This window comes from Hippoglossus stenolepis, chromosome 19, assembly GCF_022539355.2.
Source record: "Hippoglossus stenolepis isolate QCI-W04-F060 chromosome 19, HSTE1.2, whole genome shotgun sequence".
NCBI lineage: Eukaryota > Metazoa > Chordata > Actinopteri > Pleuronectiformes > Pleuronectidae > Hippoglossus > Hippoglossus stenolepis.
Window position 1 is genome coordinate 20,482,348 of NC_061501.1, and position 21,440 is coordinate 20,503,787.

The 21,440-nt window shown below is 48.2% G+C and overlaps 1 protein-coding gene across 1 annotated transcript in view; it reads left to right on the forward strand.

Annotated features, from left to right (window-relative positions):
• The first annotated feature begins 29 nt into the window (after window positions 1-29).
• The window catches only part of LOC118098932 (histone-lysine N-methyltransferase 2C-like), a 46,389-nt gene continuing 24,978 nt past the window's right edge, over window positions 30-21,440 (forward strand). Inside the window, exons 1-29 of the mRNA XM_047337943.1 lie at window positions 30-739; window positions 3,593-3,817; window positions 4,216-4,295; window positions 4,417-5,020; window positions 5,129-5,308; window positions 5,434-5,456; window positions 5,754-5,837; window positions 6,034-6,143; window positions 6,237-6,387; window positions 6,710-6,881; window positions 7,162-7,276; window positions 7,361-7,524; window positions 7,650-9,121; window positions 9,181-13,212; window positions 13,301-14,490; window positions 14,942-15,043; window positions 16,302-16,424; window positions 16,863-16,985; window positions 17,068-17,169; window positions 17,284-17,388; window positions 17,505-17,686; window positions 17,790-17,954; window positions 18,117-18,226; window positions 18,431-18,493; window positions 20,056-20,158; window positions 20,236-20,336; window positions 20,680-20,808; window positions 21,054-21,158; window positions 21,287-21,411. Coding sequence (XP_047193899.1) covers window positions 726-739; window positions 3,593-3,817; window positions 4,216-4,295; window positions 4,417-5,020; window positions 5,129-5,308; window positions 5,434-5,456; window positions 5,754-5,837; window positions 6,034-6,143; window positions 6,237-6,387; window positions 6,710-6,881; window positions 7,162-7,276; window positions 7,361-7,524; window positions 7,650-9,121; window positions 9,181-13,212; window positions 13,301-14,490; window positions 14,942-15,043; window positions 16,302-16,424; window positions 16,863-16,985; window positions 17,068-17,169; window positions 17,284-17,388; window positions 17,505-17,686; window positions 17,790-17,954; window positions 18,117-18,226; window positions 18,431-18,493; window positions 20,056-20,158; window positions 20,236-20,336; window positions 20,680-20,808; window positions 21,054-21,158; window positions 21,287-21,411 — 10,254 coding nt within the window. The 5' untranslated portion in view covers window positions 30-725. The remainder of the gene's footprint in view (window positions 740-3,592; window positions 3,818-4,215; window positions 4,296-4,416; window positions 5,021-5,128; window positions 5,309-5,433; window positions 5,457-5,753; window positions 5,838-6,033; window positions 6,144-6,236; window positions 6,388-6,709; window positions 6,882-7,161; window positions 7,277-7,360; window positions 7,525-7,649; window positions 9,122-9,180; window positions 13,213-13,300; window positions 14,491-14,941; window positions 15,044-16,301; window positions 16,425-16,862; window positions 16,986-17,067; window positions 17,170-17,283; window positions 17,389-17,504; window positions 17,687-17,789; window positions 17,955-18,116; window positions 18,227-18,430; window positions 18,494-20,055; window positions 20,159-20,235; window positions 20,337-20,679; window positions 20,809-21,053; window positions 21,159-21,286; window positions 21,412-21,440) is intronic.

Sequence of the window (21,440 nt, forward strand, 5' to 3'; positions counted from 1 at the left end):
GATCTACAGGTCATATAAAAACTTCCCTGATGTGGTAAATATGGATGTTCCAGTGGAGCCTCCAGGTATCTATGTTGTCATAGAAAGGATCATCTAATGACTATCAGGAGGTTCTGAGGAGGCCCAGGTGGGTTTATGGACCGTCAGTGTTCTACAATGTAGTTTTGTGGTAATGAAGGTTCTAACAATTCTGAAGACTCTATTATTCAATAAAGATATGTATTATTATAATTTTTTAAATATATATATTTAAATTTGTATTATTTTATTTGGAGAGGACAGCGAGAGAGTGGAGGAAGACATGCTGCCCCCGCTACGGGTGAGGCCTAGCCTCAATGGGGGGGCAGCTCTACCAGGTGAGCTATACGCCGCCCCTATGACTGTATTATTTAATAAAAATAATGATATAATGATATTAGATGACTGTGTTTAATAAAGATGAAGCTATAATAATGATTTAATGATTATACATTATAATACACTGGTGGGGATGTGGTCCCTGAGGAACACCTCCAGCAGCAGCAGTCCGGATCCTTTAGAGTCCAGTCCGGGATTTCAGGTCTGATGACAGAGGCCGTCTCACCAGAGCAGCGCTGAACCAGATCCCTCCGCGGGGTCACACACTTTTTACACTAACACAGAAACGGAGTGAGACGCGGACTCGGATCAAGCGACTCGCTTCAGACCGTCACCCGGAGGATCGTCGTCTTTTCCGGTTGTAACAGATGAACTCTGCCCGGTAAGCGGCTGAGCTCCGGGCGGCAGTGAGTGTTTTCACGGACCTACTTCTCCTGCTGGCGCTGACAGGCGGTGCTTCGGTCGCTCCCAAACATGGCCTCCATGACGGAGCGACCGCTTCAACTTTAATTTTCTCCAGCTTTCACGAGAAAAGCGTCGTTTTCTGTCTCCGCTGCTCGGGAATGTTCGCTGGGACGCGCTCGTCACGGCGGAGCGGTGCCGCGGGTGTGATCCGTCAGAGAAGTTCGCTGCTGCTGTGAGCGCGTCGGTTGAAGTTGGAAAGCTGGAGAGGAAAAGGAGAATCTCATCAAACCAGTAAGGACGTGTTTTCTCCTCCCGTCGACCCCCGAGCAGCGGAATCCTCCTCCTCGCGTCGGTCTCCGGCTCCTGCGGGCACCGGGCGCTCGAAGTGCGGCGGGATTCGCACAGAGGAGCCGGGCTGCGCTCGTTTCTGGTGCGCGCTAACAGCTAGCCTGCCAGCTAATGCTAATGCTAACAGAGAGGTGATCAGTCAACTGGGCGGTCCGAGGAAGCTAACGGCTAACGGCTAACTGTGTTTCCGCGGCTCAGTCAGTGTCGATGATCGATCTGTGAACGGAAGCTTCAGGTGACGTCACCTCAGTGTGACGCCGACAACACTCACCTGTTCTGCGTCACTTTGATTGTTGATCAGTAAAAAGGTAGTTTGACTCAGTTGTGAACAGATGTGACGTCAACACTTCAGAGAAACGCAGACCTGAAACATCTGGAGGTTTGAACTGATCGATCAGAACAGATGTGTGACTGATCAGTGACGTCACTGTAGTTGTGACATGGGACCCTGTTGTAATCAGATGTGTGTAGTTGTGTGTAGTTTGTAGTTGAAGGTGTTGTGTCAGGTGATGTGATCGCACTAGATGATCTGCTGGGATCAGATCATTAAAACACAGTGACAACTTTCTGATCCTTCAATCATCGCAAATAGTTGTGTAAGAAACTAATGTGGACCCAGGACTCGTTCACACCTTGTTTGTTTCAGACCTTCAGACTTTTCAGTTTAGTGTGAACCCACATATCACATGTGAAAGGATTTGAACTAGTGTGGAATTACTGTAGTACTGTAGTACTGCGCCTGAAGGTGCTGATGCTGCTAGTGATGCATCATGATGTTACCATGGCAACCAAATGAAGCGCTTCATTCATGTTCTCCATTCAAACAGAAAGACGCCATCTACAAACCAATCAGAGTCAAGTATAGGTAGACTCCGCCCACGTAGGTGATGACGACAGGACGTGCTCTTCATCGTATGGTCTGATTTTAAAAAGTTCAACGTAAGAAATAGAAACTACATTGAAGTTTTAAGTAAATTAATGCAACCTATTCAGGAACGTCAGTGTTTCTGATGTTGTAGCGAGTGTTTCCTAGTCAGGTGTGTTTTTGTACCTTACATCGTGTTGAGCTGTCGGTTGCCATGCTTCACTGACACGCACACTGAAAACACTGGAACGATGCACTCGGTCACATATGAGTATTGGAGCAGTGATGAGATGGTCAGGAGCCCCTTCCATGGTCAGGGGCCCCTCCCATGGTCAGGGGCCCCTTCCATGGTCAGGGGCCCCTGGGCCTCAGGCTGTCCCCATAGTCGCAGGTAGCAGGGGCTGTGGTGAGGAGGCATCAGGGTTTAAACCATCATTAAAACTGCAAATATCAGTGATAAATAATCAACAGATGGTCAACAGAAAACTGAAAAATGGTCCCAGCTCCTCACATGGAGATTAGATGCTTTTCGACGTTGAATCTTTTGGAATCAGACCTTTCACTGTTAAAATGGACTTAATTGTAACCTGTGATCATTATAACCACTCGATTGATTGATTGAAAATATTCTGCAGACAAATCAATAATGAAATCATAGTTGGAGATAGTTTCATAAGTGACTAAGTTGAAACTCTGAAATACTAATAATGATATTAGACTTTGAGTGACAGGTAACTTGAAAGAATAATGCAAAGAAAAACAATACATCAAGTCTACAGGGGTCAAAGGTCACTGATGTTTACTGTTGAATCCTTGGGTTCTGGGAGGGAGTGTGCTGTGATTGGCTGGATGATCTGCTTGTCGTAATGATAGACAGGTTGTCAGAGGGTTACTGGGCCACTCGGCTGTATTTTACTGGACTCTGATGGATAGTGTTTCTTATCACATGACCATTCATGTCCACTGGTCATGTGATGTAAACAGGAAGTAGATGGTCTCCTCTGCAGTTGGTTGCTTAGTAACAGAAACTCCTCTGAAGGAGGAGCAGTGATGGTGAAGAGTCAGAGCAGGGATTTCTTTTCTCTGAGCGACGACGAGGTGGAACTGTAACTGACAGGAAGTGTTAGCGACGAGTCACGTGACTGATGAGAACCAATCAGGAAGAGAACGTGTCATCGTTTACTAAAGTCTCACTTTCTGTTCAGACTCAAGCAGAGTTTTCAAACTGAAACGAGACCAGTTTGCACGAGTCTCAGATTCAGAGGCTGGAAAACGAATGTGTTGGTGTGGGCGGAGCCTCGATCATCACTGCTACATTAGACACAACCTGCACAGGTGTCAACAAACATTATCCATAGTTTTTTCTGCAGTGTATCCAGGTCACATTGATGACATCATTATTATTATGAATCAATAATCAATACTGTGTATATATGAAGCTTTTAGATGTTCATTCTGTGTGTCACGTATGAAGGCTGATATACATATAAACTTTATTACTTATATTCTTAATATTACTTTTACACATTGTGAATGAAAGAATGGAATTTTATTTGTTGTGTCTTTAAAACAGTTCAAATCTAAGCCCCTTTCTTTCCGATTTTTGATTTTACTCAGAATGCCATCTGAGGCTCAGTCTCAGGAGCCTCGTGACAGGGGACCGCCCCCACCTGTCACTCGGGCCGGACGCAGTGCTCAGCTGGCCAAAGCCGCTGCCACAAGCCTCTTAAGCGAGAGGCGGTCCCGTGGGCGACCTCGGAAAGATGGTAGCGGCGGCCGCTCTGCTCCCCTGGCCCCTCCTGCTCCTCCGTCTCCTCCTCCAACTCCCAAATCAAGGAAGAAGTAAGTGAGACTGTGACAAGTTGTTAGACGCCACACAACTCCTGCAGAGCTCAGTCTGTCTATCTGTTTGTTTCTAAAGCAGAACTCAAAAACTTTTTTTTTTCTTTTTTTTTCATAAAAATATTGGTCAGGTTTTGAAGTGTTTTCAGCTCCTGGTGAATCCTGTTATCAAAACTTTTTAACCAGCGATGGAGTCGACACTGCCGCTGCTTCCACAAATTAATCTCCGACAAACTTTTGTGTTGCAGTGAATTGTCTTCATTTATTGAATCAGGCTTTTAATTAAAATATATAAGTGTGATGTTTCGGCCATAAGACAAATCTGAGTATACTGATCATGTGACAAGCAGGTAGAGACATGTGACCATGTGTGTTTCTCTGCATTTGTGTGTGTGTAGGGGGCCGAGTCGAGGCCGAGCCCAGGTAGAGGATAAGAAGAGCATGGACGCCACGGAGAAGAAATCCGCCCACAAGACGGGTAAGAGGGTGTAGAAATCAAACACACCTTCATTCACATGTGTGACACGGACGGCACCTGTGACATGACCTGGTTTCATGTTACAGTTCTGTGGTTCATTGTTTGTATTTGTGGTTCACAGAGGTGACGGAGAAGACCACAGGACGCCGTCGATCATCCTCCAGGAGGAAATCTAACACAAAGCCTGACCCCGACCCTGAACCAAGCCAAGAAAGGTTTAGTCCAGAGTCTAAGCTGGACCCTGATCCACTTGGTCCCACAATCCCAGTCTCCAGCCCAGAACCAGCCCACTGTACTGATAAGGACAGAACCAGCCCTGGTCCTCCTGCCGACCTCCCGACCTACAGTCCTGGACCAGAACCTCGACTCAGCCCCCTGCCCACCTCCCTGTCCCTGGACCACAGTCCGGTTCAGAGCCCCGCCTCAACCCCCAGACCAGCTCCTGATCCTGTGGAGGAGGGCCGGCCCGGGCCAAGCCATAGCCCCGCCCCCACAGAGGTGGACTGCAGTCCCTGCAGGGTTCCCATGGAGACAGAAGGGGGTGCGGCAAGTCCTGGGGTTAGTCCCATGGGGCATAGTCCAGCTCCGAGTCTCTGCTCCAATCTCCTAGTGTCCCCCTGTCCCCAGCTGGAGGACGATGACTCGCTGTCCCCGCTGTTCCAACGCTCTCTGTCAGAGGACTCCGGCGGCTCGCCCAACCACAGCCTGGGACACAGCAAAAAACGGTGAGACGGTGTGTGTGTCTGTGTGTTTGTGTGTGTCTACCCACCTGCCCATCCAGCTCTGAACACACTCACTCTCTCCCTGTGTACACCTTGTCTTTTGCCCCACAGTCTGAAGCAGTGTGCCTTCTGTTACCATGACGACAAGCTTCCTCTGGGCCAGGGCCGCCTGGTGGTGTTCGGCCCGACGCCTGGCTACATCCCCCTCCACATCCTAAACCGCAGAGCGTCCTCTGACCGAGATAGCGACTGCCACGACCACTGCTACCGTGGCAACCAGGCCCCACCCATGTGAGTAACCTCACTTCCTGTTTATACCCTTCAATACAAAGTCACACCACCTAGATAAGAATTGACATTCCCATAACAATCAAGTCAGTTAACCTGTGTGTGTGTGTGTGTGCGTGTGCGTGTAGGTGCAGCAGTCCGGAGCAGTGTGGTGAGTACACTACATTCATATTACCAACAGCTGTCACATGACCATTCATGTACACTGGTCTTATGGTGTATACAGGAAGCACACGGTCTACCCTGGAGTTGGTTGCTTAGTTACAGAAAATACTACGAACTATTCTGAAGCATTGACGTAAAATACTTTTGTGAAATGGATTTAAAGCGAGGAGCATGTTACCAATCAGTTCAGAAAGCCCATGATGTCATAGGTGTGTGACATCACGTGTGAGTGCTGCAGTGATGTCAGGAGGTTACACTGTGTTGATGTGTGTTGTTGTTTCAGAGTCTTCCTCAGAGTTTGTGGAGCAGCTTGGACCCATCGGCCTCCCACATGACATCAACGTCCAATCACTGTTCGACCCCACAGGTACAGAAAGTTACGGGTTCCTCATCTTCTCCACCTGTGTGTGTGTGTGTTTGTAAACCTGACTCTCTGTGTGTGTGTGTGTGTGTGTGTGTGTGTGTGTGTGTGTGTGTGTGTGTGTGTGTGTGTGTGTGTGTGTGTGTGTGTGTGTGTGTGTGTGTGTGTGTGTGTGTGTGTGTGTGTGTGTGTGTGAACGCAGGTCAGTGCTGTGCTCACCTGCAGTGTGCAGCTTGGTCGGAGGGGGTGTGTCGAGGCGAGGGCCAATCACTGCTCTATGTTGACAAAGCCATCGACTCAGGAAGCACACAGGTCATTTTCTATCTGATCAATATCTGATAAGTACCTGCACAACAAAGATGAAAACAGCCTCACTAAGCCCCGCCTCCTCTCTCACCTATCCAGGTGTGTGCGTTCTGCCGTCGGCTCGGGGCGACGCTGCGTTGCCGGGAAACTAGCTGTGGGCGGAGCTACCACTTCCCCTGTGCTGCTGCTGCCGGGGCTCATCAGGACTGGAACCAGAGACACACACTGTGTACAAGACACAGACAAACAGGTACACACACACGGTGCACAAGACAGACACACACTGTTGTTGGTGTATAAAGAAGCTGGTGTGTGATGACATCGCTGTGACCAGTGACATGAGGTTTGGTAGAATGTGATTGGTTTTGATGTAGATGAACGTTACTCACTGTTCAGAGTCCCCTGACCGTAAACCACGATTACCAAGCATCGCTTGTAGCTCTTTTGATCTCCTCTTCTTCTATGGTGGTGTAACAGCAGCGACTGGAGCATCAGCTCCCCCTGCTGGTCATCATCAGCTGCTCAGGAGGAAACGTTAAAAGTTTTACTAAATCCAAATTTTCTCTCTCCAGTCTCTTCGCAGTGTGTGTTGTGTTTGGGTTCCAGTGATGTCAGCAGTCTGTTGATGTGTTGCTGCTGTGGTAACTGTTACCATGGCAGCTGCCTGGATCCCCCTCTGGTCTCCTCCCCCCTGTGCCGGGCCGGCTGGCATTGTCCTGAGTGTCGAGTGTGTCAGAGCTGCAGGTAACACACAGTCACCATCAAAACTGATGGATTCATGTCTGTCCAGACTCATGATGTCACAGTGAAGTTGACCTTTGACCACCAAAACATAATCAATTTATCTCTTGAGTCATTGTGAATGAATGAATGATTTTAACCAAATTTGAAGAAAGTGCCTCAAGGTGTCACTGAGATATCACACTGACGGACGACCTGAAAACATTAAGATCCAAACATTAGTAACATGTAAACAACAACATACCATAAACCCTGTACCCCCCCAACCCCCACCCTGTGTTAGGTTGCGAGGCGATAATGGTGTGTTGCTGGTGTGTGAGCGCTGTGATAAAACTTATCACCGACACTGTCTCACACCACCTCTGGATCACACGCCGAGCACGAGCTGGAGCTGCCATGTGAGATAAACAAACACACACACACTGGTGTCAGTATTGATCTTCGGACATACCCGTTTGATCTCAAAACCTCTATTTCTTCAGAATTGCAGAACCTGCCGTCACTGTGGTGTGAGGTCATCAGGCCAGTGGGCCAATCACCCGTTTTTGTGCGAGTCTTGTGACCCAGCCCTGCCCTGCCCTCTCTGTGGCCACACGCCTGACCTCTACACACCCGAGGAGTACCTCACCTGCACCTGCTGCTATAGGTACACACACACGCACAATTATTTGCAAAGTTAATTCCAATCTTTGGGCTACTGAGGCACACTTTCTTTGATTGATGATTAAAATTGAGCTAAAATAAACATTTTATTTCCGTGTTGTGTTACAGGTGTGTCCATACAGCGTGTATTGTCCAGACTGGGGAGGGCAGGGCAGGGTCTGAAAGTTACATCTGCTCCACCTGCAGGCATCAGGAGGAGGATATAATTCCAAACAGTCTAATCCCACACAGTCCTACTCCAGCCCTGCCAATCAGTTCCACACAGGCATCACCTATTAGCATTTCTCAGCCAACAATCTGCAATCAGGATCCACCCATGAGTCGTTCCACTCATAGCCCAGTCCAGCTCGACTGCTTAGAGCCACCACAGAGTCCTACCAAAACCATGTGCACACCATTACTGCAAAGTCTTACACCATCTCGTCCTGATCCATCAGCACTGCAAAGTCCTTCACCTACTAATCAACATTCATCAGAGCTTCAACACAGTCCTGAACTTACTCAACCTGATCCTTCAAAATTCCAAGAACGGCCTACATCTACTCACCCTAATCCATTAGAGGTCCAAGAAAGTCCTGCATCTACTCACCCTGATCCATCAGAGCTCCAAGAAAGTCCTGAACTTGATCACCCTGATACTTCAGAGCTCCAAGAAATTCCTGCGCCTACTCACCCTGATCCACCAGATATCCAACAGAGTCCTGCTCCATCTCACCCTGATCCCTCAGAGATCCAACAAAGTCCTGAACTTGATCACCCTGATCTATATGAGCTCCCACAAAGTCCTACACCTGCTCACCCTGATCCATCAGAGCTCCAAGAAAGTCCTGCACCTACCCACCCTGATCCACTAGATATCCAACAGAGTCCTGCTCCATCTCTCCCTGATCCATCAGAGGTCCAAGAAAGTCTTTCACCTGCTCACCCAGATACTTCAGAGCTCCAAGAAAGTCCTGCACCTGTTCACCCTGATCCTTCAGAACTCCAAGAAAGTCCTTCACCTGCTCACCCAGATACTTCAGAACTCCAAGAAAGTCCTGCACCTGTTCACCCTGATCCTTCAGAACTCCAAGAAAGTCTTTCACCTGCTTACCCTGATCCTTCAGAGCTCGAAGAAAGTCCTGCACCTGCTCACCCTGATCCTTCAGAGCTCCAAGAAAGTCCTGCACCTGTTCACCCTGATCCTTCAGAACTCCAAGAAAGTCTTTCACCTGCTCACCCTGATCCTTCAGAGCTCCAAGAAAGTCCTGCACCTGCTCACCCTGATCCTTCAGAACTCCAAGAAAGTCCTGCACCTGCTCACCCTGATCCTTCAGAGCTCCAAGAAAGTCCTGCACCTGCTCACCCTGATCCTTCAGAGCTCCAAGAAAGTCCTGCACCTGCTCACCCTGATCCTTCAGAGCTCCAAGAAAGTCCTGCACCTGCTCACCCAGATCCTTCAGAGCTCCAAGAAAGTCCTGCACCTGCTCACCCTGATACTTCAGAGCTCCAAGAAAGTCCTGCACCTGTTCACCCTGATCCTTCAGAACTCCAAGAAAGTCTTTCACCTGCCTTTGCACCTCCTGATCAGGCTCCAAGAAGTCCTGCACCTGCTCACTGATTCAGAACTGATTCGCACCTGCTTACCCTGATCCTTCAGAGCTCGAAGAAAGTCCTGCACCTGCTCACCCTGATCCTTCAGAGCTCCAAGAAAGTCCTGCACCTGCTCACCCTGATCCTTCAGAACTCCAAGAAAGTTCTGCACCTGCTCACCCTGATCCTTCAGAGCTCGAAGAAAGTCCTGCACCTGCTCACCCAGATACTTCAGAGCTCCAAGAAAGTCCTGCACCTGCTTACCCTGATCCTTCAGAGCTCCAAGCAAGTCCTGCACCTGCTCACCCTGATCCTTCAGAGCTCCAAGAAAGTCCTGCACCTGCTAACCCTGATACTTCAGAGCTCCAAGAAAGTCCTGCACCTGCTTACCCTGATCCTTCAGAGCTCCAAGAAAGTCCTGCACCTGCTCACCCTGATCCTTCAGAGCTCCAAGCAAGTCCTGCACCTGCTAACCCTGATATTTCAGAGCTTCAAGCAAGTCCTGCACCTGTTCACCCTGATCCTTCAGAGCTTCAAGAAAGTCCTGCACCTGTTCACCCTGATCCTTCAGAGCTCCAAGAAAGTCCTGCACCTGTTCACCCTGATCCTTCAGAGCTCCAAGCAAGTCCTGCACCTGCTCACCCTGATCCTTCAGAGCTCCGAGACAGTCCTGCACCTGCTCACCCTGAACCTTCAGAGCTTCGAGAAAGTCCTGCACCTGTTCACCCTGATCCTTCAGAGCTCCAAGAAAGTCCTGCACCTGTTCACCCTGATCCTTCAGAGCTCCAAGAAAGTCCTGCACCTGCTCACCCTGATCCTTCAGAGCTTCAAGAAAGTCCTGCACCTGCTCACCCTGATCCTTCAGAGCTTCAAGAAAGTCCTGCACCTGCTCACCCTGATCCTTCAGAGCTTCAAGAAAGTCCTGCACCTGCTCACCCTGATCCTTCAGAGCTTCAAGAAAGTCCTGCACCTACTCATCCAAGAAATTCCCTAGAAATTCAGACATCATCTCATTCTAATCAAACAGACCCCCAAGTAAGTCAACTGCCCTCTCACCCTGGGGCAATAGAGTTTGAAACAAGGCTGTTGCCATTTTGCCATGATACTACAAAACCTCCGCCACCGTTGAAACCAGCAGAACTCCAAGAAAGACGAACCCCGTCTCCCTGTAGCAGAGCATTGCTTCAACATAGCCCTACACATGCTTATTGCGGTCCAACAGAACTTCATAAAGGAACTACACAACCCCCCCCTGGTCCTGTTCAACTGCAACAAAGCCCTACCCATATGACTTCTACCGTGGCTCAGGATAGTCCTCGACAGCAGAGTTGCACCTCTACTAGCCCTACCCAGAATTCCACTGAGGAGCAGCTTACAGCCACAGAGTCTCACCAGAGTCCAACACAGGGTAGTCCCCTTCCTTGTGGCCTTACACACAGCCCTCCACCAAACAGTCAGACCCAGGAAGGGCATAGTTCTCCACAATACAGCCCTCCACTTCAGATTCCCACACAGGACATCACCATACAGACACATGATAGACCATGTAGTCCTACAAACATCATCATCAACCCGCCTCAGCACAGTTCCCCTCAAAGATGGCATAGTTCTACGTCACATAGTCCTGCACAAATTTGCACCTCAACTCCACATAGTCCCATACAGGATGCTGAATCTACACTGGACCAGGAAAGCCCAGGATTATGCAACTCTACTCATCAGACTTCACGGGACATTTCTACACTGAACCAGGACCCTTCACCGGTCTACTGTAGGTTGACCCAGACAGGTATACAACATGCATCGTTGAGGTCCATTTCAGCTCCTTGTAGCCCATCACTGTCCCCACCTAGACCCACACAGTGTAGTCTGTCACAGCCTGCTAGCCCAGTTAAAGCACACTCTGTACTGCCTCTTAGTCCTTTTCAGCTTAACCTGCTTCCCTCTCGGCTTACTGCACAGTCAAGAATCACTGAGGAATCCACTGAAACCAATAACAAAGGATTTGAGTCTATGGAGCACAGCCCTACCCAGCTGAGTTCAAACGTTAATGGCCAAACACCTGAAAGAAGCCCCTATGAACTGTCCACTGCTTTCCCTGATGGCCAACTTCCAAACCAGCTTAGCCCTGTTCCAAGTAGCATGCATAGCCCTGACCAGTCCAGCCCAAGCCATGTCCCTGCACCAGAAAGCCTTGTTCACATTAGCACTTCAGCGGAACACAGTAGCCTAACTTTCTCACCTTGTGCTAATGAAACTGAGGAAAATCCTCACCTAGCTAGCCACATTCATCAGAGGCCTTCTCATGACAGACTCCCAGGCTGCATGGAAGGTAAAGCTATCCCCATACATATCCAAGCTAGGTCAGCTAGTACATGCCAAGCTAGTGCTAGCCCTACACATACCAGTGAAATGCCTACTAGTCCTGCCAACTCTCTTCAGGCTTGTGCTTGCTCCATGCAAACTGAGACGAGCCCTGCCCACGTAAGCCCTTTAGCTTCCGAGAGTAACCCCTCAGCCATATTGGCTGGACCCGTCTACCCCCCCTCTTGTCAGGATGAAGAGATTGAAGTAGCGGTCAACCAACCAACTCTACTTATTCAGTCAGAAGCTGGTTATCCCAACTCCACGCCCAGCAGTCAAGCTCAAACAAATGCTACTAATGCTGACCCAGTCCACACAGACAGTAGCTACAGTCTGATGGGCACCATTGATGCTTCAGAGAGAGCCAGTCTCACTGTTGGGGGTTTTTTGAAGCTCACACAAAATCAGATGAGCCAAAGACCCACACATCCTTTTCAGTTAAGTCCCTTACATGTCCAATCTAGCTGCAATTCTTCACAGACTACTCCTGCTAGCTTTAGTCCTCCACACTGTATGCTGACTGGTACTAGCCCAGCTACTGACTCTGTTAGCCAAAGTCTGAGCAACATTACCTCAGACTGCAGTGGCCAGACAGGTCCTCACCTGGCTAGCATAATAGATGTTGGTGTCATCCACAGTCCACCTAGGTCTAGTCCTGCTGGTCAAGCTAGTCCTATTCACACACAGAGCACCTCTAATTGTGTCCACTCAGGTCCTCTCAAAAGACAGAGTCCCTCATTAACTAACTCAACATACATCAGCCCTGCACATGCTTCTGTTGCTTGTGTTAGTCCACCTCACAGGCGAGCTCAGGCCAGTGAAACCTATCATAGCCCTGCAGGTAGCCCACATTATAGCCCATCTCTCGACACTGGAACCACTTCTGGCCTTACGGCACATCTGAGCCCCTCTATTGTTGGCTCAAATCCTGATATGGACACCTTGGCCAGTTCTATAATACAGAGCTCTGTTCTTCCGAGTGCAGCTCACCTTGATCCTGTTCATGTGTCTTCAGACAGAACCATGCAGATGAGTCCAGAACCTTCCAGTTTCCTACTTGATGATTTACCTGCTGCTAGCTTCAACCAGGCTAGTCTGAGCCAGGTTGACCAGTTCCCAGTTAGTCCTCACCCAGACCCTGACAGGTCAGCTCCTGAAAACCAACAAAATACTGCCTTGGTAAGGCCCTTGTATCAAGGAGCGCCCCCCTCTGTTGATGTTACTTCAATTCAGGCTAGTGTCAGCCCTTCTAGTCCTGTCTCTTCTAGCCCTACTCAGGATAACACTGTAATGCCTAGCACTAGTCACACTAGTGAAACACCTGCTAGTCCCCCACTCCCTGTCCCCTCACAGTTGAGTCCTGCTCAGACATATTCATCCCCCGTGCCACACACTCAAGACAACTCTGTGCACAGTAGCCTAGCTAAAAGTCCTGTTTGTGGTCCCATGGATCTAGGTTATACACCGACCTCCCCAAGTCCTGGTCCTGTCAGCCCTGTGCAGCCAGAAATTAGGTCCAGTCCTGTTCCCGATGCCACAATGAGGTGTGTGGCTAGCCCTGGTCCCACTCCGGTTAGCCCTATTCTTGCTAGCCCTGTGCAGTGTGAAAAAAGCCCTTGTCCTGGTCCTGTTAGCCCTGTTCAGTCTGATGATGGTCCTGGAAGCCGGGATGTTTGGTCTGGTTCCAGCCCCCAGCAAGACACAGAAACAGAGAGGAATTCTGCAGCTACTGAGGGTAAGTTTCACTAAAAAAGTGTGTGTGTGTCAGTGTCTGTTGAATCATCTTAAAAGTGCTGAGTTTATACGTGTTTTTGTTTCTTCAGACATCAGCATGGTTGAGAAGCAGGAGGTGGAGAAAAAGACTGAAGAGGAGGAGATAGACAGTGAAGCTCCAGAGCAAGAGGAGGTGGACGAAGTGAAGGAGGTGGAAGAGATGGAGGAGGTGAAGGAAGTGGAGGAGGTGGTGTCTCATCAGATAAAGGAGAGACAAGAAGAGAAGGAGCCTGTTGAGACGTCAGAGGAAGAAGATGATCAGGACCAGTTTCCTCCTAACACTGCTGTCTCCTCCCCCTTACTCCCTCAGCCGGCTCCTTCCCACCCCATTCCTCGTCTGCCACACTCTGTCTCACCCCTCCTTGCACCACTATCTCCTTCTAGAGCTGGACCTCTTGAGGCCTCCCCTCCCAGCACTGCCTTACCCCCCTCCTGCTCCCCCCACATTCCATGTCCTCCATCTCTTCCTCTGGAGGACCTCCCCCAGAAAGGGCAGCAAACCAATCAAAGAGGAGACGGGACTGGGACAGCAGCAGAGGCGGGGCTTGAGAACAAAATAGTTTCCAGTCAATCACAGAGCCAAGAACCTGTTGCTGCGGCAACAGAACCCACCAAAGATGAGCATCAGCCACTTGCTGAGCCTTTACTGAGGGAGGAGGAGCCTTCTGAAATGCCACAGCCTGCATCAGACCGGACAGCTGCTCCTGAGGTGGTTGCTGGGCAACAACCAATGAGGGAGAGGCAGGAGGAGGAGGAGGAGGAGGAAGAAGAAGAAGAAGAAGAAGAGGAAGAAGAAGAAGAAGAAGAAGAAGAAGAAGAAGAAGAGGGAGAGATAGATAGGATGGATCAAGAGGAGAGGGAGGGCACAAAGCTAGTGGACCAATCAGATGTGGAAGAGGAGGAGCCATTGAGCCCTGTGCTGGAGCTGGACTCCTCCTTTGACAAGGAGGTGATGGAGCTGATGACCTCATCGACTCCTCCCCCCTCCCTCCTACACCTCTCCTCCCCCAGCCCGCCTCCCCTCCCCCGTTGGGGAAAGGGTCGGACTCTCAGGTTTCCTCCCTCCTCCTCCAGACCTTTAGATGACCTCTCCATCCGTTTGAGACAGTCTCCCTTCTCTACTGAGGCATCCCCCGAAACCTCCCCCACCAGAGCTCTCGTCACCCCACCTCCGCTCTCCCCACCCTCACCTCATCTCAGGTCCCCCCCCTCTGCCAGAGAGTCTCCACCTCTGTCCAAGGTAACTCTTAAACATACTGGTCACCATCTATTTCTGTTTCCTCCTCCTAATGACGTCTCCTTCCTGTTTCCTGCTCCTACTGACGTCTCCTTCCTGTGTCCTCCTCCTACTGACATCTCCTTCCTGTTTCCTGCTCCTACTGACGTCTCCTTCCTGTGTCCTCCTCCTACTGACGTCTCCTTCCTGTGTCCTCCTCCTAATGACGTCTCCTTCCTGTTTCCTGCTCCTACTGATGTCTCCTTCCTGTGTCCTCCTCCTACTGATGTCTCCTTCCTGTGTCCTCCTGCTACTGACATCTCCTTCCTGTTTTCCTGCTCCTACTGATGTCTCTTTCTGTGTCCTCCTCCTACTGACATCTCCTTCCTGTTTCCTCCTCCTACTGACGTCTCCTTCTTTGTCCTCTTCCTACTAACTGACCTTGTGCTTTTTTCTTTTTTTTTTTTTACCTCAGGTTCCTCCAATCACTGTGCTCCCCTTCACTCCTAAAATCGGCATGGGGAAACCGGCCATCTCTAAGAGGAAGTTCTCCCCCGGCCGAGCCAGGGTCAAACAGGTATGTGACCTTTGACCCCAGCAGGTGTATTTACGCTCATGCTCCTGAACTGGGACCAGTGGCCTGTACGACGAAGCGAGCTCAACATATCCAGGATATCTTTCCGTAATCTGGCTTAATTTAACCTAACAATCACAGTCAGGCTAAGTGGTCACATGACGCTGGTTATCAACTCGTTAAGTTAACTCAGGCTTTCTTCATCAAGATCTGAGCGCGTGCACGTAAAAGGGGCGGGGTTTATGGCATATGCCCAATTACAGACATGGACAGTTTGACTTACATATGTTTGACTCATATTTCACAACGAGGATCAAACTGTTCTATAATAAACATCAGAGGAGAACAAACATCCAGAAAAAACGAATGGAATAGAACCCTGTATTGTCCTTGCACAGTGTACAACGAAATTTAGCAGCAATCCAAAAGGTGCATAGTATAAAAGAAAATAAATGCAAATTAAAAAAAGGTTATATATGAGATAGAAGAAATTTAAATATAAAAACTGTACAGCAGATAAGTTACCATGGTGATTTACCCCGACAACAAGTGAACGAGCTTCGTAGGACTGAAACCTGAAGTTATAGAAATCCTGCGTCATAGTACAGGGCCCAGCAATAAGTCATTCTAAAAAGCTGTCTGTCAAATCACATCCTCTCACTCTATTCGTTCAGAATTCTGTCAGTTAAATTATTGATCCTGATCATTGATCTCTTCTCATTGTTCCTGGGTTTATAGTAGATTAAATAAATAAATAAAATGACTCAGTCATTTGAGTGTTTGAGGGAGTGGTTGACATTTTTGTTGTCGTCATTCTCGTGGTATTGCTGAGTTGAACAGTGGTGTCGGGTTCAACTGGCGGCCACTGTGACATCACCAGGGGGCTAACGCAAAGTAGCACCACCCACACAGAACATGTTCCTCCTCATCCTCACTAATGTTGCATAATTAACTCGGCTTGGTTCTCACACACACACACGCACACAAACATAAAGGAAAAACTAATCACGCTGTGATTTATCTTCTTCACATGACACCAAGCTGTGTGTGTGCGTTTGTGTACACCATATTGATTGACAGGTTGCATGTTGTCATGATAACGTTGTCTCATTGTCTTAGTTTTGCCAGATTTTTAGGTTTTCTTTCAGTTTGATGTTTTGTTTCGTGACTGTTTGATTGCATTCACGTAACTGCATTTTGTCTCCCTCTCCTTTTTCTTTGGTCTCCTTCACTTCAACCACCTTCCTCCTCCCTAACTCAGGGTTCGTGGAGTAGTCGCAGGGGGGTGAGCCCCCCCTCATCCTCCCAGGATTCCACGGGGGAGGGAGGGTGGGACAGCCCTAAGACCCAACCACCGGACTCCCCCCTCTGGAGCATGAGAGTGGTAAGGAAACACACTCTAATTCTGATAGGCTTATATATGACTCATACCCCCCATCTGGGATGTAATAGTGTGAAAAACAATTGCACTCATTCTTTCAGTCTGCCTGTCTGTCTGCTAACACCTGCCCACTAAATGTGTGTGTGATCGTTCAGTTTTACTTAAATTTGATTAGTTTCATGTGTTTGTGTGACTCAGGTCATGAGAAACAAACTGTTATAGTTCATTACACCTCCCCCCAAACCACCAGGGGACGTAGCATCAGGTTTTACATGAGCCTCACAGCAGAGGCTGTGCTGTGAAATCAATTTGGGAACTAAAGTCAGTTTAGGACATTTGGGAACTGCTTGGAAAGGCTTTGATAGACAAAAGTTCTTGAATTTTTTCAAGAACATCACATGTCATGTAAATTAATTATTTCAATGTTTTGATGTTACTCAGGGGCGTGGCTCAGGGTTTCCCGGCAGGAGGAGGTCCAGAGGAGGAGGTGTCGGAGGAGGAAGAGGAGGAGGAAGAGGAAGGAGCAGACTGAAGACTCAGGACAGTCTGACTGTGTCACCAGGAGTAAGAACACACACACACACACACACTCACAGTCTAACATCTGATCAGCAGCAGATATTGATTACAGTTCTGTGTGTGTCAGTGTGGGTACGTGGAACCGTTCCAGCCAAAGGAGGAGGAGGAAAACTCGATGCACAACACGGTGGTGATGTTCTCTACTGGCGACCACTTCACCCTCAGACAGGTACACTCACCTGGACTCACCTGGAATCAAAGTGTGATACTTTCAAAAGTAAAACATGGAACAATCTGATGTGTGTGTGTGTGTGTGTGTGTGTGTTTGTGTTTGTGGGGACAGGACATGTGTGTGGTGTGTGGTAGTTTTGGTCAGGGTGCTGAAGGCAGACTGTTGTCCTGCTCCCAGTGTGGACAGTGTTATCATCCCTACTGTGTCAACGTCAAGGTCAGTACACTGACACACTGATTACTGTTCATCAATCAATACTGATCAGTGATTGAGTTATTTTTAATATGAGTTGTGTCTCTAGAAAGTCTGTAATCAGATTATTCTTTGTTCAGATTACACGGGTGGTCCTGACCAAAGGGTGGCGCTGTCTGGAATGTACGGTGTGTGAGGCCTGTGGTGAGGCCAGCGACCCTGCACGACTGTTGCTTTGTGACGACTGTGACATCAGCTATCACACCTACTGTCTGGACCCGCCCCTCCTCACGGTACCTAAAGGAGCCTGGAAATGCAAGTGGTGCGTTCAACTGTCCGTCATCTGTTTGTCCACCTGTCTCCTGTCCCTCTCCTGTCTGTGTGTCTGTTCTTCTCTCTAACAGTGTGGTGTGTTTCATCCTCAGGTGTGTGTGGTGTGTTCAGTGTGGCTCTGCCTCCCCTGGGCTGCACTGTGATTGGCAGAGTAACTACAGTCGCTGTGGACCATGTTCCAGTCTGAGCCGCTGTCCACTCTGTCAGAGACACTACACACAGGAGGACCTCATACTACAGTGTCAGCGGTGTGACAGGTAACACACACACTAATGGTGTAACAGCTGTGTGCCAGGCGTAACCATAGTGACAGTGATGAGTTTCAAATAAAAATGTATCAGTGTGGGTGGAGACTAAATAACCCGCAACCTGTAAATCATTTACATGACCATTGGTCCTGTGTGTGCGCACTTGCACAGGTGGGTCCATGCTGTGTGTCAGGGCCTGACCACTGATGATGAGGTGGAGGTCGCTGCTGATGAAGGTTTCGACTGTTCGCTGTGCAGGTCACACGGTCGCAGCTCGTACGGTAAAAACACGAGTCTCATATTTGAGTTGAAGTTCTTCAATGAAATTCACAATGTATAACTGTGTGTGTGTGTGTGTGTGTGTGTGTGTGTGTGTGTGTGTGTGTGTGTGTGTGTGTGTGTGTGTGTGTGTGTGTGTGTGTGTGTGTGTGTGTGTGTGTGTGTGTGTGTGTGTGTGTGTGTGTGTGTGTGTGTGTGTGTCTCAGGGTGCTCGGACAGTTTTGATTCTCCCTTCATGGCTCAGATTGTCTCCAGGGTGAGAGAACCAGGTGAGAAACGCTGCTCGTTCACTTTCAACATTTTCAGACATGACCTCCAGGTCAAATCCAGATAATTGTCTCCAGAGTTTCCACGGAGTTTGCATCAGATCCTCCTCATGGTTCAGGTGAGAGGGGGGGCAGCCGGGTGCAGCAGACAGAGACAGGAAGTGACGTGTTACCTCTGCTGCAGAGGTCACGTGATCATGTTGACATCACCTGACACCTTCAGCTCTGATCACCACAAATTCAAGATTTGTTTTAGTTTCTTCATGTTTGTGCCCCGTGTTAGAAGCTCCCCCCCCCCCACTCACTCAGTGAATCAGTGGAGGATCCTCTGCTGTGTTCACACTGCTCCTGGACTTAGACTTTATACAGGAGCTCAGGGGGAGAAAGAGAAACTGAGTCTCACTCTTTGTGTTCACACGTGATCCTCCAGAGAAAGGTTCAGTGTCTGAAGCAGCTTTTGACTTTGGTGGCGTCGCACGCGGCTGAACTGCGTTGTGGCTGCGCTGCAGCACAGGCAGCAGTCAATCATGTCAAAGTAAACACAGGTCCTGCTGACATCAGAGCCAGCTGTCTGCGTTCATCTGGTTGTGGAGTTTGTTTCTTGTGTACTTCTCCTTAGCACATGTAGCTAGCATGGCACATTAGCATGAAAGCTAGCTGTGTTTAGGGATGTCATGGTAGTTGATACCGATACCATGAAATTCCACGATTCTCCATACTCAATTCGATACCACAATCAAAAACAAAATAATGAATCCCATTTACTTCAACATACACTCCTTTATTAAAAATACACAAAAACAACATTGGCTATGTAGCTTTAAAGTAATAAATAAAAAGAAAAGAGTATTGACATAAAAAAAACGAGATTATGAGATTTCAGTTATCAGGAGGCTGCACACTCAATGTACTAACACACACTAACACCGATCTACTCGAGTGCAGGACTTCAAGCAGTTACTACAGTAGTAGTGTTTAGGGCTTTGATTCTGTTAATACGTCGATGAAATGTGCGTTGTAAGGAAAGTGGCTGCGCACAGTCAAAGCACGGACTAACCTTATTTTACTTGAAACGAGAAAATTATATTTATTTCATTATTTTATTATTAGAGTACCCATACTTATTAGAGTATGCAGTTCAGTGTGAACATTTATTTTGACCAGTTTTTGACTTCATAAATATCGTTAGAAATCTAAATAATCGTTAGATTAATCAATTAATCGAAAAAATTATCTTTACATTAATTGATAAAAAAATTATTAATAGGTGCAGCCCTAGTAGTGTTAGACCATCAAAACATAAAATATGTATTTAGAATGATAACGTTATTTCTGTTATATATATATATATATATATTTCCAATGTATATCCCTTATATTCCCTTCTATATACTGAAGCTCTGTTTATTATGTGACACTGTTAGTGTAGCAGTAACCCTGTATTTAATATTCCATATTATTTTATATTCCATGTTAACATTATTCATTGATATCATTATATACAAATGCTTATTATCATGTTTCAGTAAGTGTGTGTGTGTGTGTGTGTGTGTGTGTGTGTGTAGAAACAAAGACCTACACTCAGGACGGAGTGTGTCTCACAGAGTCGGGTCTGTCTCACCTCCAGTCTCTGGTTGAACCTCTGACGTCACCGCGCCGGTATCGCAGGTAAACTCGCTGCCCTGGTCTTCTTTGCTGTTGTTGGTGATGAGTCATAACACTGATCAGCTGTTTCCTGTCTGCAGGTGTAAACCCAAACTGAAGCTGAGGATCATCAATCAGAACAGTGTCTCTGTCCTCCAGACTCCGCCAGACCCCGACCACCCTACTGAGCTTGATCACAGAGGTCAGAGGTCACTCACGTGAAACACAAATTTGTCTTTTTGTACTTGTTAGGACTGTCACTGAGATGATGCGGGTTCACAGAACAACAAACATGTTCTTGTCATCTGTTCATGAACATTAAGACAACATTGAGTACAGCTGGATGATCGGATGTTAACGAGCTCATCAGACACAGCAAAGTGATTTCTGAGTCTCAAAGGAAGTTATCATGGTTTTATGTTTTTAGTCTCTCTCTCTGGTCGGGAGGATGTTGAGGTACACGAGAGATAATCCAGCAAGAATGTCTGTCTGTGATAGGCTGATGCAGCGACTTCCTGGTTGATGTGTGTGTGTGTGATCTTCAGGTGACTTGGAGTGTGAGATGAAATCCGACTCCAGCCCCGAGCGAGACCATGCCCCCGACGATGACGTCACCAAGGAGCCCGAGGTTACTGACGGCAACAAAAAGAGGAAGAGGAAACCGTACAGGCCTGGTGAGGAGCTGATCATTTTGTGTAAACGTGTGTTGTCGTCTCCCCGTTTGTCCCTTGGACAGATAACTGGGGTTAAAGGGTGTAAGTGTAAGTCTCAGTTTTCTGGGCAAACAGGAAATAGGTTGGAAATTGATTCCCAGGAGTCGTTTTTTCCAACTGACGATGAACATGACAAACAACAGGAAGTAAAACCGTTCAACTCACTTAGCTTCCTGTCTTCATCTCTACCCGTCTCTGTGACCCAGGTATCGGGGGGTTCATGGTGCGTCAGCGTGGAGGGAAGGCCGGTCCGAGCAGAATCAAACTGTGCAGAAAAGATTCAACAGAGACGCGGTTGAGCCGAGACGAAGGTGAGACACCTGCTGCTGTGGACACGCCCCCGCCTCCATCACAAGTTCACGTTGATGTCACAAACACACTGTGTCAGAACAACAACATGCAGTTAAAACATTAATGATGAATGTTTTTATCCCATCAGCCCTGTTGGGGGCTGATGTTGTTGTGGAGATGGCATCTGCTGCTGACCAGGCAATGGAGAAGGCGAAGAAGAGGTACAGGAAGAAGAAGACGAAGCTGGAGGAGGCTTTTCCATCTTATCTCCAGGTAATGCACATTCTCACACAGACACACAC